This window comes from Rhea americana, unplaced genomic scaffold, assembly GCF_003343005.1.
Source record: "Rhea americana isolate MKP2758 unplaced genomic scaffold, rheAme1 scaffold_93, whole genome shotgun sequence".
NCBI classification, from domain to species: domain Eukaryota; kingdom Metazoa; phylum Chordata; class Aves; order Rheiformes; family Rheidae; genus Rhea; species Rhea americana.
The window spans coordinates 2,855,209-2,868,519 of NW_028187122.1; the positions used below are offsets into that span (position 1 = coordinate 2,855,209).

At 38.4% G+C, this 13,311-nt stretch overlaps 1 protein-coding gene across 3 annotated transcripts in view; it reads right to left on the reverse strand.

Annotated features, from left to right (window-relative positions):
* Positions 1-10,375, reverse strand: part of PANK1 (pantothenate kinase 1) — a 39,667-nt gene extending 29,292 nt beyond the window's left edge. The window contains exons 1-3 of one of the 3 annotated variants that reach the window (XM_085324811.1): positions 10,304-10,374; positions 10,037-10,183; positions 9,636-9,748 (exon numbers count right to left, since the gene is read on the reverse strand). Coding sequence is in view for 1 of the 3 variants with exons in the window: in XM_085324809.1 (XP_085180935.1) it covers positions 8,729-8,789 (61 nt within the window). In the remaining 2 variants the exon portion in view is untranslated. Of the gene's footprint in view, positions 1-8,728; positions 9,238-9,635; positions 9,749-10,036; positions 10,184-10,303 lie in introns of those variants that run through there. The other 2 variants (XM_085324810.1, XM_085324809.1) reach the window with 2 other exon arrangements.
* Positions 10,376-13,311: the final 2,936 nt, after the last annotated feature.

The following is a 13,311-nucleotide window of genomic DNA, read 5'->3' on the forward strand; positions in this document are numbered from 1 at the left end:
GGCTCGGAGCGCGGCGGTGACCTTGAGCGCCTGTGACCGCCCGCTCAGTGCCTCCCTGCGCGGCTCTGACGCGCCCGTCGCTCGCTCTCCCACCACTGGGCCGTCCCGAGCTTAAAAGCGTATTTTTCTGAACGAAGTGCAAGCGTATTAATACCAAACGGACATGAAACACAACCGGCTGCACYGCGCCGCAGCGCCACGCGCACGTGTACTTGGAAAAACACTGTACCTAAAGCCTGCTCTGCACCTGAAGGTCATTTCTTCATACTAACAGCTAGCCACGACAGGGATGGTTTTCCTAAAAGTACAAACCAGTCACATAATGGCTCCTCTTTATACCTACATTTAATACGGGCTCCTCCACAAACACCTACAGAGAAAATCCTAACTGCCTCCAAAAAGGGGTATAAGTTACTTCATGCGAGGTAAGCTGTGAAGTTCTCTGCACTTCTGGGCCAACATCAGAATATTATGTTTAGAAAACTGGAAAACTGACGGGTCACAGAAAAAAACGTGCATGACACTGGGGTAATCCGAACAAATGCTTGAGAACAAAAAGCAAGTACAATTTTCTTCCTAAAATCAGTAACCAATATTCTAAAGACTATTAAAACGCTCCTTTTGCTCACACCCTAACGCCTAAGCAACTGCTATACTTGCCAGCCCAAATGCTATTCCCCTGAAGAGGGTGTGTTTGGGGGGGGCTATAGACCATAAATATTTACTGCTATACAGAGCTCTAGCGCTCTGTGTATTGCTCTGGAATGGAAAGAGTATCTGTTTAAAGTACTGTGTCCAGTTCTGGGCACTAAACTTCTAGGATAATACAGTGTAATTGAAAAAGTACAGAGAAGAGCAACAGAAAAATCAGAGTTACAAAACATGAAGGATAAACTGAAAACAGCAAGCTTTCTAAGAATGGAAAAGTTTGAAGGCCTATTCRAATCTGGAACAGATAACAGCAAGGAAGCAGATAACACATCATGGTTACTGAGAAACGAGTAAGAATTCATAAGCATAAGCTGGAGGAAGGGAAATATAATTTAGACATACAGCAGATATTTCCTAGAATAAAGGTAGAGAAGCATTAGACTGCACAGAAAGATTGTCCAATTGTTGCAACTTTTAGAAAAAGCTTAAACAAATACCTGTGCGGAGCAATCCAGGTAGAGCTGATCCTGCCTTGACAGGATCACAGCCTTGACACCTTTCTGAAGTTCTCACCAATCTTATTTTTTCTAATTAAAGATTTCCCTAATGTTTTGCTGTAGGTTATTGGACAATGATGCCCAGGATAGAAAGGAACTAAGCTGTGTTGAACAGAAGTAGGTCAGGAAAATATTCTGTTAAGATATGCTCCAAATTGCAGACAAGTTCAGGAAAGTCTAGATCAGTGGGACAGAATAACAAAAAAGTTACCTGCAAATAATGTTAGAGAACAATAGGAAAACTGAGAAATGTTAGAGATGGTCCAAATCAACCTTTAATACTATGTTTTCCCAAAAGACAAGTTTTATGCACAGGGACAGATTCACTTCTGAACGTGCAAGTTTCCCTCATCTAAGCTCTCCAGCAGCTATTGACAAAATCCATCTTCCAAGCTTTTTGTATTGCTGTGGTGCTCCTTTATCAAAGTAATTTCAGACTCTTGTACTGATATATACCACATGAATACATTTATGCACTTGAAAATGCCTCCTCTTTGTGTCCTTTTAGTTCACACTTGTTTAATTTTGTAATTAACTTTTGAAAAGGTTTTATATGCCTTTTTTCAGTTTTGATTTCAGAATTTTTCTGTTCTTCTACAATGTAGACTAAGACAATGAGAGTAAAATTAAACCATGTTTAATGTATTATGTAATCATCCACAAGGGTCTGAAATGAAGGAATCCCAAGGTGGGCACAAGTAAACTACATTAAGATTCACTTTCTATTCAGTGGAAAAAGACCCAAGACTTTTTCATTAATAGAATTTAAATCGGGAGCAGATTAACTGCTCATGCTCTTCCGCATCAGCTCTGACCCACAGGAAGAASCAGACCACCACATTTCATGAAGTCATCGCCTGATGTGGTGATGCAGACAGTCTGTGCTCTCCTAATAGTCTGCACAGCGCTTCATGGCACCTATTTGGCCTCTCACATAAGTATAGTTAATGTTAACTGTAAACAGTAATTTAAATGTTTTGAAAATATGGAAATTGTGAGAAGACAATCCAGAAAAAGAAATATAACAGAAGTGGTACATCATCACCTCAGAACAGGAGAAAAAAAATTGAAGAAATACACTGTCCTGCTATTCTCTCAGTTGAGCAGCTGGCTCAAGACCTGCTGTCTGCTCTTCTGTGTTGCTGTTTTTCTTTTTTCCCATCCATACTATTTACAAGACAATACATCAGAGCACAACAGGCAGATATTGTTTCAAAGAGGCTTTGCCCTCTGTTGTCTTCACACCACAAATACACAGTAGGCAGTATGTTACTGCCTACTGCACCTTTCTTAATATTAATTTCTGTATATTTTATATATATTTGAGTTGTTCCAAATCAAGAACTAGATTGAACATTTGTCAATGAAATAATGGCATGTATTACAGTTTCTAAAACTTCGTCTAGCCATGCCAAAGTTTTCCTCTTCCTTTTACTCTAGCTTTCTAAACAGATCCTGTAAGCCAGTTCAATCTAACTCGCAAAACAAGAATGCAAGTGCTGGTGCAACACTTACAAACATCTAGGATACTATGTCTTTAAATACTGATTCAGTATTTCTATCATCTTTTTCTGAGCAAGTGCAGATGGAAACTTTTCAAAACATTTCTTACATGCTTCCTTTCACTGTAAGCCAGCAGTCTGGTGAGAACAAAACATCACATACTATACTGAAGTGTCCAGGATACAAATGGATTCAGAAACCCGCTAGTACTGGGTCACTGTGCACTACACATTTGCATGGCAGACATTTCATGCATTATTCTACACCTCTCTACAGTTCAGATGCCTGGTTTTGTATCACTTTTATTATTATTATTATTATTACTTATAAGTATAGAGTGCCAGSCTGTAATATTCTCACTCCATGAGTCAGTTTAATCAAACTAATGACTAGGTTGTGGTTACGATACTCTCTTGTAGGATCAAAAGCACTGCACACCAGTCCTTATACAAAAGTTCCTTCACTAGAAGTGGAAAAAAAGCCCAGGCGCAGTATCATCAGGCAACCTGGCCTAAAATGCTTAAGAACTGTCCCCGTCCCCGCTCTGTGATTCTGTGGGGTTTATTCATTCCTAGTCTAAGGCAAAGCTAAAATAAGCACCAAACAGGTGCAGTCCACCTGCAAACCCGTTACCTAAGAACCGAAAACATGCCTCAGAGCATCTGTGTTGTGATTCTAACTCAAAGCCAGATAGCTACAAAGCTTTGGCTGTATTTTGGAGAAAAATGGTAATGAGCATGCATACATCCTCTGAAATTACATAAACTGCATTATGCAGTGCAAAGAGCATAATGAAACAGACTTCCATGCTAGATGCCTGCAGATTTATGTTCTGGGGATTTCTGGCTCCCTACCATTCCTGTTTATATTTCCATTCAGATGACTTCCATTTTTTATCCTGTTTCTATATTACAGGAAAGTCATACTAGCTCTCATTTGTTTTTTCTCCCCTTAGAAAATAAAGCCAAGTACAGTACAGTACAGCTTAATAAACATAAAAATACTAAGAATATTCACTAGAAAAAACATATACTGTAGATTTGTTTTAGCTATATTCATGTGTCACACACAKCAAAAGGAAAGTGTCAAGTCTAAGAATCCAGTATTTCTCCCTAATTTCCTTTTAGAAAAATAATCTTTTKTGTGTGTGTGTGTGCATGCAGGGCCTATTGTAGACATACATGTTCAAAATAGGTTTTAATGATCTTTTTCCCCCATTAGAAATTGCAGAGCCAGAAAACCAACAGTCAAGCRTAACTACATAATGACAAGCAATAGATGTGTAAATCAAGTGGGGAAAACCAGCTCAGAAACAGTAGAATTCTTATCTGGAAAATGCAATGTCAGCTTTTACAAAGGGACCCAAGTGACTCTAGTATTATCAGATGTGATCACAGGAAAGCTAAGCCTAACTGTGACGAGAGCTGCCTAGTACAACAATTCTGCTCTTCCCAAAGACTAATGGATACAAGAGGAGAAATTGATTGCAGGTGACTGAGGAAGTGAAGGGCATAAATTTAGTTGTGTGCCTCAATCTTTGCCAGATTGAGGCTGTGAAGGATTATATTGATACCATCAGTTCTTGCCCTCCCCACTTGCCTCTTGGTATGGGCTCCTTCAAGTTACGCTTTCTGTGTCACCAAAACAAAAAGTGTTGATTTAATGAAGAGGAGCCCTGCTTCCTCTGCAGAGAGGATAAGCTCCCCTCCCTTTCACTTGCATGGAGGGAGAAGAAGATGGGGAGAGGTACTCTTGCCATGCAGGAACCTAGCTTTGATAGTCATGAACAGCTCTCAGGAGGGACATTCTTTCAATTCCCTGACTACAAAWGGGGCATAGATAGAGCACCTCCCAGCCCAACTGCCTAAGATGTGTGTCCAGGCAAAGCAATGTGAATGCTACCTGAAAAAAAGCTACCTGGACCAGAGCATAACCTGTGTATTGAATAAAACCAGCCAACAGTAGGGAGTAACAGTCAAGAGCGTACATAGGTGCAGCCTAATCTTACCATCAGGCAGACTCTGCACTGGCCCAAGTGGTTTCCAAACCACAGGAAGATCTGAGATGATGCTTGTGTTTGTGATTGCCCTCTTTCCTCCCAACTGAAAAAAGGGCACGTAACGGTCTCAAAGCAACAAGAACCTTTGTCTTCTAAGCCTTCTCTTCCAATACWACAGTTTATGCGTGCCTAACTAGAAAATCACAACCGAGTTTGAGCGCATGTTGATTCTCCTCAGCTTTAACTGATCCCTGGCAGAGCTGTCGGTGCTTATCTCTTACAAAAAACAAATCTTCATTGCCTTAGTACAGATATTTTTAATATAACTCCTCAAATCAGTGAACATTTGAAAAAAACTAGTCCTTGATTACTGCTGAGGAGTACAAGCCAGTGAGGATAAAGCAGGTGTTGGAGATGAATCACCTTTCTCCATGCCACAGTTCCTATTCTGCAGAGAGTTTGTAACAAGCAAAACCCAGGTAATGGATCTAAACTCTGAAGTGTGTAAATGCTAAAAATCTTGTTACATACATACTCTCCTTTGCCCTCATCCRCTAATCCACTTCACCTCTGGTATTTTATTACTTGGCTTGATGCACTGCTGCTTATCTTTTAACTACCAAACTTAAATACATAAAACTATTTGGCAAACATGCAAACTCACAACCTACTGATTGAGAAACACTGTCCATCATCATAAAAAGTGATTGCAACAAGTGGTAGAGCATTTGGTAGAGAAAACAATGGCCTTTGCTCTATGACTGTTCCCTCATAGACAATTACGCTTATCTATGTATGGACACATTAGTTTTGCTTGGCTGAACATCTACCTCTTCTTCAACTCAGCATTTTTTATTATTTATTATTATTTTATACAATCCTTCAAAAATTCATCAATAGGGAAGTGACAGTTTCAAAACAAGCAGTTTGAAAGACAACAACAGAGTATTGACAGTTACAAACAACACTCTCATCTGCATTCAGCACTGTCAGATCTCTGGAAGAAGAGGAGAAACTGGTCCCCTATCAACATTCAACTGCACTCAGATTTTCAATTGCATTGTTCTGTATTCCCAGAGCTTAAACACTGGCATGAAATTCCCATAGATATTAATGATTCAGGATCTAGTAAAAACAGAGGACCAAACCTTGCTATGCCTGGAGCAGCTGGAACAGGAATAAAAGGCATCTCACCAAAATTTTGTAGTCTGCCTAGGAATCTGACACACTTCCAATTTGGACAGCAATGGATTACTCCCCTAACCCAGCAAGGAACAGCCAATACCTCTCAGTGAGCAGAAAGGATGCAGAGCCTTATTTTTCCTTTTCCAAATTAGTCCACAGATAGGGATCAGTGCAACAGAGAAACAAACCACACCTTTGGCACTTCTCAAACACCTTCAGTATTAGGCAGAGAGGTATACCTCTGAATCAGCATTTCAGCACAGTTCAAACAGCACAGCTGAGTCTGGAAGTAAAACTTAATACTTGAACCATGGGAGTTTGCTTTCAGATAAATAAACCAAAGGTTTGTTTAGGTTTTTTATGCTGAAAAAAAACCATTTTATCTGTCCTTGTGCTAAAACCACAGACAGTAAAACTCAATAAATCCCAGTCTTTTAAAAATATCATTTTAAAGTCCATGTTTGCAAAGATTTAGAGAGTTCTATGTAGGAAGGGGCTGTGTTGTAAACTACAAATTTGTTCCTGAAGGTTCCACCTACCTAGCAGCCAAAAAAGGGGAAAAAAACCCCAAACATTATGCTAATATCAGGTTGGTTTGATATAGTTACGTTCTCTGGTATTTCTGGGATTGCTGACCTTTCAGAGTAAATATTACAGTGAATAGTCTGTTCTGTGCAACAAATTTTGTTTTGTTCAAGAGGCCAATTTAGAGGTTTCAGGTTTTCACAAGGTCAATATGAACTATGTATACAAGAAAAAYGAAAAACAGAATTATAATTATAGACTTCTGTCTCCTCATTGGATACACTGCGAAAAAACACTAAAAATAAACTTTCAGGGCCTCTCTTACATAGGAAACAAATTGCATTTCATTGCAGGAACCTTACATCACAAAATTTGTTTATTTTCTTATAATAAAATATAATTTGTCAATCTCTCTCTCTCWCACACACACACATTCTTGGTCTAATAGGAATTTARGACTCAAAGCAACCCTCAGGGTCATCAAAACAAGTTCTTTGTAATCAATATCCAATTTGAAAAGGTCTAAGGAACCTCTATTCCAGGACAATGGGCCATTAAAGATTTTCAAATATCCTGTAAAACATGACTGAGCATCTTGGGACTACCAAAGCATTCTTCYGACATTCATATGTAAGATCCTTATTATACACATTAATTCTTTCTAACCTAAGAATGGTAAATCAGACTTCTTCATTGGGCACTACCAATCAAAATTTTATTTATTCTCAATTTTGACACAGGCATCAGATAACGAATTTGCAAAATTAGTTTTACTGTCAACCACTTTACAGAAGGGAAAATAAAACAAAAGCATTATGTATCTCCTGTACAACAGGAAAAAGGGGTTTTTTTTTGTTTAAAAAACCTCTGTATAGCCATTGAAAACAAAACGGATGGGACTAACACATCTGTCTCAGATACTTTTTGTCTAACAAAAGCAAGCACTGATTGTTTTTCTTTCACTTAGAAATTGTTTTCAAATACCAAAAATTCAAAGGACATGTATCTATTATCTCCATTCCACTTCCCCTTAGAAGAAAAGAAAAAGGAACAACGCACACAAGTCAGAAAGGGAAGTGCAGGTGAAGGTATGAGGAAATACTGCTGCAATTGTTATGAGCCATCAGAGGTCAAGGATTGTGAATGATAAGAGCATCCCAACAAAACTGCAAGTGCAACACTTCCCAAGTTATTCTTTAGACAATTCCAAAGACTGAGTCTGTAATTCTTTGTGGATAGCCTCTTCCCTGAGGGAGTCAGTAGTGAGATTTGATCACAATCTGAACAATGCCTGAGTTGACAAAAATCTTTCTTACCTCTTTAAACATAAAACCATCCTAATTATATGATCTAGTCTATATTCACAGGTACAAGAGAAGTCTAAAAAGCTGACCTAAAATCCTAAACCAAAAGAAATTGTCCATTTTATGACTTCCTTATTTTGCTACTTTTGAGTTTTTAAATTCTCCCAGCTAATAACTAACAACGTATACACAATCCAATGCATTTTTAGAGGAGATTAATTTGAGACAAATGCAATCAGCACTTGACTGAAGTATCATGACTGCTTTTRTAGGATCAGCAAGGACTACTTCATCAATGAAAATACTTAATATAACTTTGAGATCTCTTCCCTGCGGAGAGAAATGAGGCTGGAATCCTACTTTCAGTGAATTACAGTCTGTAGTAAAAAATAAACAAAACAAACCCCTCTTATTTACCAACTAAGTATACATTTGATTATAAGCAGATTGATTCCAGTCACAGCACAGACTGTCATAAAGAAAAAGGAGGAAGACATAACATAGTTCTAAATTTAAATATTTTGCATTTATGTAGTGCTCTATACCTACAGATCTTCACACTTCACAAATTGTAAATAATTGCTCTTCTCACCTCCCATTTAAAGAAACAGAAGCAACAATGATATAAACAAAACCAATTAATGAGAGAGCTGAGAATGTATCTACAGACAGCTCTCGCCTCCAAGCTAAAAGCAGTATTAGATCAGTTTGATTCAAAAAGGAAATAAAACCCCCATCCCAAGCAGGAAAATGTAGTTATCTTATTCCAGCATCACTCTGATTTTTAAGCTGTTTACCTAGGCAGGATCAGTACTGAAATGATAATCTAGAAGACTTATTTGACAATTAAAAAAAATCAAAAGAAAAAAAGAAAATGAATCCCCATTTTTTTTTCTCAGCCAATCACAGAATCAAACAATAGCTTCAGTTCTCCTAGAACTGTATTCTCAGCAAATTGACTATTAATCTAGTAATGCTTTGGACTGTCCCATTAGCAAACTTACATTTCATCAGACAGAACATGCTGTCTTCCACGGGATATGGCAGGAAAGACTCCTCTTTCATGCTGTATATTGAAAACAAGACCCATTTTATGTTTAAAAGAAAATCGTGCTTGCACTTTGAGCAAGCTAATTCATCAGTATTAGTTTCCTTTGTTGAAGCTCTCTGAGCCTATTAGAAACATATATTTTCACTTCACCAATGTTCTGTTTGTAAAGTTCAGTGAAGAGTTACCTATTTATCTTTACATGCGCATCCACAAAGGTTTGTACATGTCATTGGTCATCGTACATATGTCATTTGATTSTTACCAGCGTGATCAAAGTTCTAGGTGCTTAGGTTACTGACCTCAAAACACACCGTCTGAAGTCCTTGTTCGACATAATTTCTGTTATGGTCTATGTCAATAGTTGTTTGATCTGTTCTCTAGTACATTTAGAGATGAACAAAATCAGGAGAATAGAAACTCAATGCAGTTTCCTTAGACAATTTCTTGTCTGAATACAGGAATACTTTCAGCTAAACCAGCAAACAGCCTACTTTTTAGAACAAGGATGTATGGCTATGAGCAATTAATCTGAATAACTTCTGATGTTATTACCCACTACCAGTTTAAGAATTATATTAGAGAAACTTGAACACTTCTCTAAAACTCACCAAACTTTCCTCTTCATTGCCTCAACTGAAAATAATAGTACTATGATAAAACTATTCCATGTTTTCACTGCGTGATGAATGTCTAACACGCAGGTAACATCTGACTTCTTTAGGGAATGGTGTGTGTATAGCCAAATAAGATTGAGTTCTCTGAAACCAGTGACACTGAACTCTGATTTGAGTTAATTATACAGAGGAAGGAAAGGGACAAAGGGATCCGGGGGAAAAGGGGAGGGTAAGCAACAGACTTGCCTAATATGAGGCCAATGTTCCCAGGTTTGTGGTTCTGTTTCCATCATATGCAGGCACCAGCATTAGCTTCGGTTTCATTAGATCAGACATACACTGTGATATCACCTTGCAAACTGCAGCATTAAAAAAAAAAAATTGCAGTCAACACATTTTTGCAACTGTTTTAATTATTTTTAAAAATATTTTATGAGGAACTACAGCAAAGTTGTGCACTCCTTCTCTTTTCTTTGTGCTTTGGTAATTTCTTTTATGTTACCTCCCATTTTTATCCCGGATCATGAGGGATGAGGCCAATTATAATGTACAGGCTCTTACAGGCCCTCCTCTTCGCACAGCACTTGGACATAGTAGGGTTATGACAGCATTTGAATCTTTCACAATAGCAATAAATATTACCGTACCTATGTATACTGCAGTCTTTCCAGACAAAGGGTCAGTGGAGTTTTGGAGAACTGTTGTTGGAGACAGGAATCTCTGTGCCCCACCCTAGCCTGCATGCTCTTAGGAGGTGGGATGTCCCCCTAGAAGACTGTGATCTGAAATGGATACTGTAATGCAAGATAGCACTTAAGTCTTCCTCCTCTTCCACCATTCTTCCCAGAACACAGGATGCCTTGACCCAACACAATCCATTCTGTGCAGCCACATCCCTCCAACTGTTTCCATACCTGTTGCAGCTCTGGTCCAATATTTTGCTGAGCGGAAAGAATAAAGTCGATTCCTTCTCAACTCGTCTCCCCCTGCTCCAATGAAGTGGAGAAGCTATGTAAGTAGGACTCTCTGGAAATGTTCTGAAAAGTAGCTACAGGAGAGAGAGGGAGCAAAGGAGATCTGGACTCAATAACCAGACATACTTTTCAGGGAGTAAAAAAGGTAACAGTGCATAGCAGTGCTGACCTGCGCTGGCATCCTCGTGCAAGCCATGACAGAAGTGGCACAAGGCTAGTAGTCACCCCCTCATTTTGGTATCACTGGGCAGTTCAGAGTTCTGGTATTACTAGAATACCACTTCAAATTTCTGCACTATTTAGAGGCTAAATTAAAGAAATGAGTGTCTTTTTTCTTTTTTTAAAAAAAGTTAACTGGTAATAAGCAACCTCATTGAAGTTAAGRAGTGATCTGAAAGCTCTATGAGCAGAACTTAGCTAATGTTCCAAATCATTACAGCCTACCAAGAATGTATGCAGCCAGTATTATCCAATATGTTTAGTTTCAAAAGAAGTCCACGCTGTAGGAAGTACTATTATTGCAAATTATCAAACAGTGATAAAAAGTTTGATAAAAAATAAAATAAAATTTTATAAAATCATTTTTTTCCCAGAAAAAATTGAAGTTATTTGCTCAGACATACAGCTTACCATTAGTAAAGGTAGGACTCCATTCTATTATCTCTCAGCTCCTCCAGAAGAAGCTACACTCAAAATAACTATATAAAGCACAAATCTCTCAAGGCATTTATATTCTTATTGATACAATACTGGCTGCCTCCATAAGGGGAATTTTACCAGGGCACTACAAATCCATCCCAAGCAAAAATGGCATGGATCTTCCTGTCTTCCCCATGTCAATGTTCTCAATAATATCCAACAGATGATTTATTGAGAATTCTGGGGTGGACGGTTTATGACTAAGAATGTTCTTGTGGTAAGATTTTGATAAATCAGTGCTTACAGTTCCTAGAAGCAAAGAAACAGACACCACGTTAGACATCCTTTTCCCAAATTCACTGCTGAGATTCCTTGTGCCCATGTTCCAGGCTGCTTTAGCTTAGATATAGCTGCTTATAGCTAGCTATATCATCCACCTAAAACTGAAAACAAAACATGAGATAAACAAATTTGGCATGTGTAGTAACCCTCAAACAGCACTGTGGCATAGTCTGCAGGGTATAGCTTTAATTGTTAAACTTGAAATCAAGTCTTATGTTTATTTGCATCAGCAACAGCCATCTGACTAAAACAATAATAATACCATAGCATCTATTTCTGACTCACTTGTCTTGAATAAGTAATTCCTTGAGACTATGAGTCACCCAGTCAGAAGTGAGTCATTCTCTAACTTTCTACTAATATTATCCTTAAAATAAGCTTCCTCCTTTACTCATTATTTTTTGCATGTTTTTGGTTCTTTTCATAATGCCAAAAATGCTGCTTTATATAGAACATTTATGTTTACTGTTGGAATAGTTATCTTCATTTTACACAATGGCATGCACTCAGAATGATCTCACAGTGCTTTATAAATCTGCATACATTAAGTATATATACAAGAATGAGAGTCTTTCCTTCAGTGCACCCATATGAAAGATGGTAGCATTGGAGTACATGTCAACGTTATTCAAGGGCATCTCACTGGAATTGGAGTATCCTATAACCAGCTGAAATAGCAAATGGAAGTTAGATGCACAAAAACAGAATTACTGACAACGGAATTTAACCATTTATAGCTCTGTTTTCGCAAAATTGAGTTTATATTCTGACTACAGAGGATCAGGTCAGCCAGTGCTTGGTAATACTTGTCATTTGCAGGGGAAACCTTTCAGTTTCTTCAGATAATCAGTTGTGAGTGAACTCTCAGCAAGGAAACCTGACATGTTTCAAAACTCTGGTTACCTTTGGCATCTTGTGACAACACAGGGCAGGACAGTACCAAAGTAAGAACTGTATGTTAAACCACATTTAGAAATACTCTTTAACTGCTCATAAGTCTGAATAGGCCCAAGGGCAAATCTATTAGGCTGCATTCCAGCCAACTATCTGTGCATTTGACTCCTTGCTGAAGAACTGCCAAAGATGCAATTTCACAAGCAATTTAGCCAATACAGGAGCACCTACCAGCAGAGAAGCAGCCCTGCCCTTCCACCACTSTCTGAGCATTTCCACCTGCTGTTCTGCTGACTTGAGCACCTGTTTGGCCACGTAGATCTACTTCCTGATCTGGCTGAAAATAATTGTATTGAAGTTTAAAACTCTGAGAAGCAACCCAGACTATCATCAGTTTTCATCATCGCTTAAACCTGCTTGTCCACTTTCAGGAAAGAAGATGGTGTTTCTCTTCAATGCCTGCAAAGAGCAATGACAGGCTCTTTCAAGAATATGACTCTGTTCTTTGTAGGGCAGGTGCTTGCTACATATTAAGAAACCCTACCTTCTGTTTTTCCTACAGAATGGGCACTGTTCAGCCTGAAATATTAATAAAATATAGGCTTAAAAAAAAGGATGAGCTCAAACCAAAACAGGAAATGCCTTGGGCAATTTGCTACTTTCAAAGAGCCATTGTTTTCAAGTGCTCTAAACGTAAGTCACTGGTTAAAAAAAACGTTTTCTAAATATGCATTCCTTGCTCTTTTATCATGCTGCAAGATAATCATGTCACCAACACTGGACACCTAACTTTATACTTAAACTAAGAGGCTAGTGAATAAAGCAAGATTCCTCCAGAGGACAACTCACATCATGCTGTGTAACTGCACTTCCAGAATAAGAATTTGAATSTGAAATGATTCTGAGCACTTCTCTCCACAGGCTCTACAGCAAGCTGAATTTAAACACCAAAGGTCAGTGGTGCAACTGTCCCACTCCACCTGCATCTTCACTTGATTTCAAAGAGAAGCCCAGCATGCCCAAAGCCATAATGACATTCTGAGGAACAATGTGTAATGTCAGAGAACAGCAGC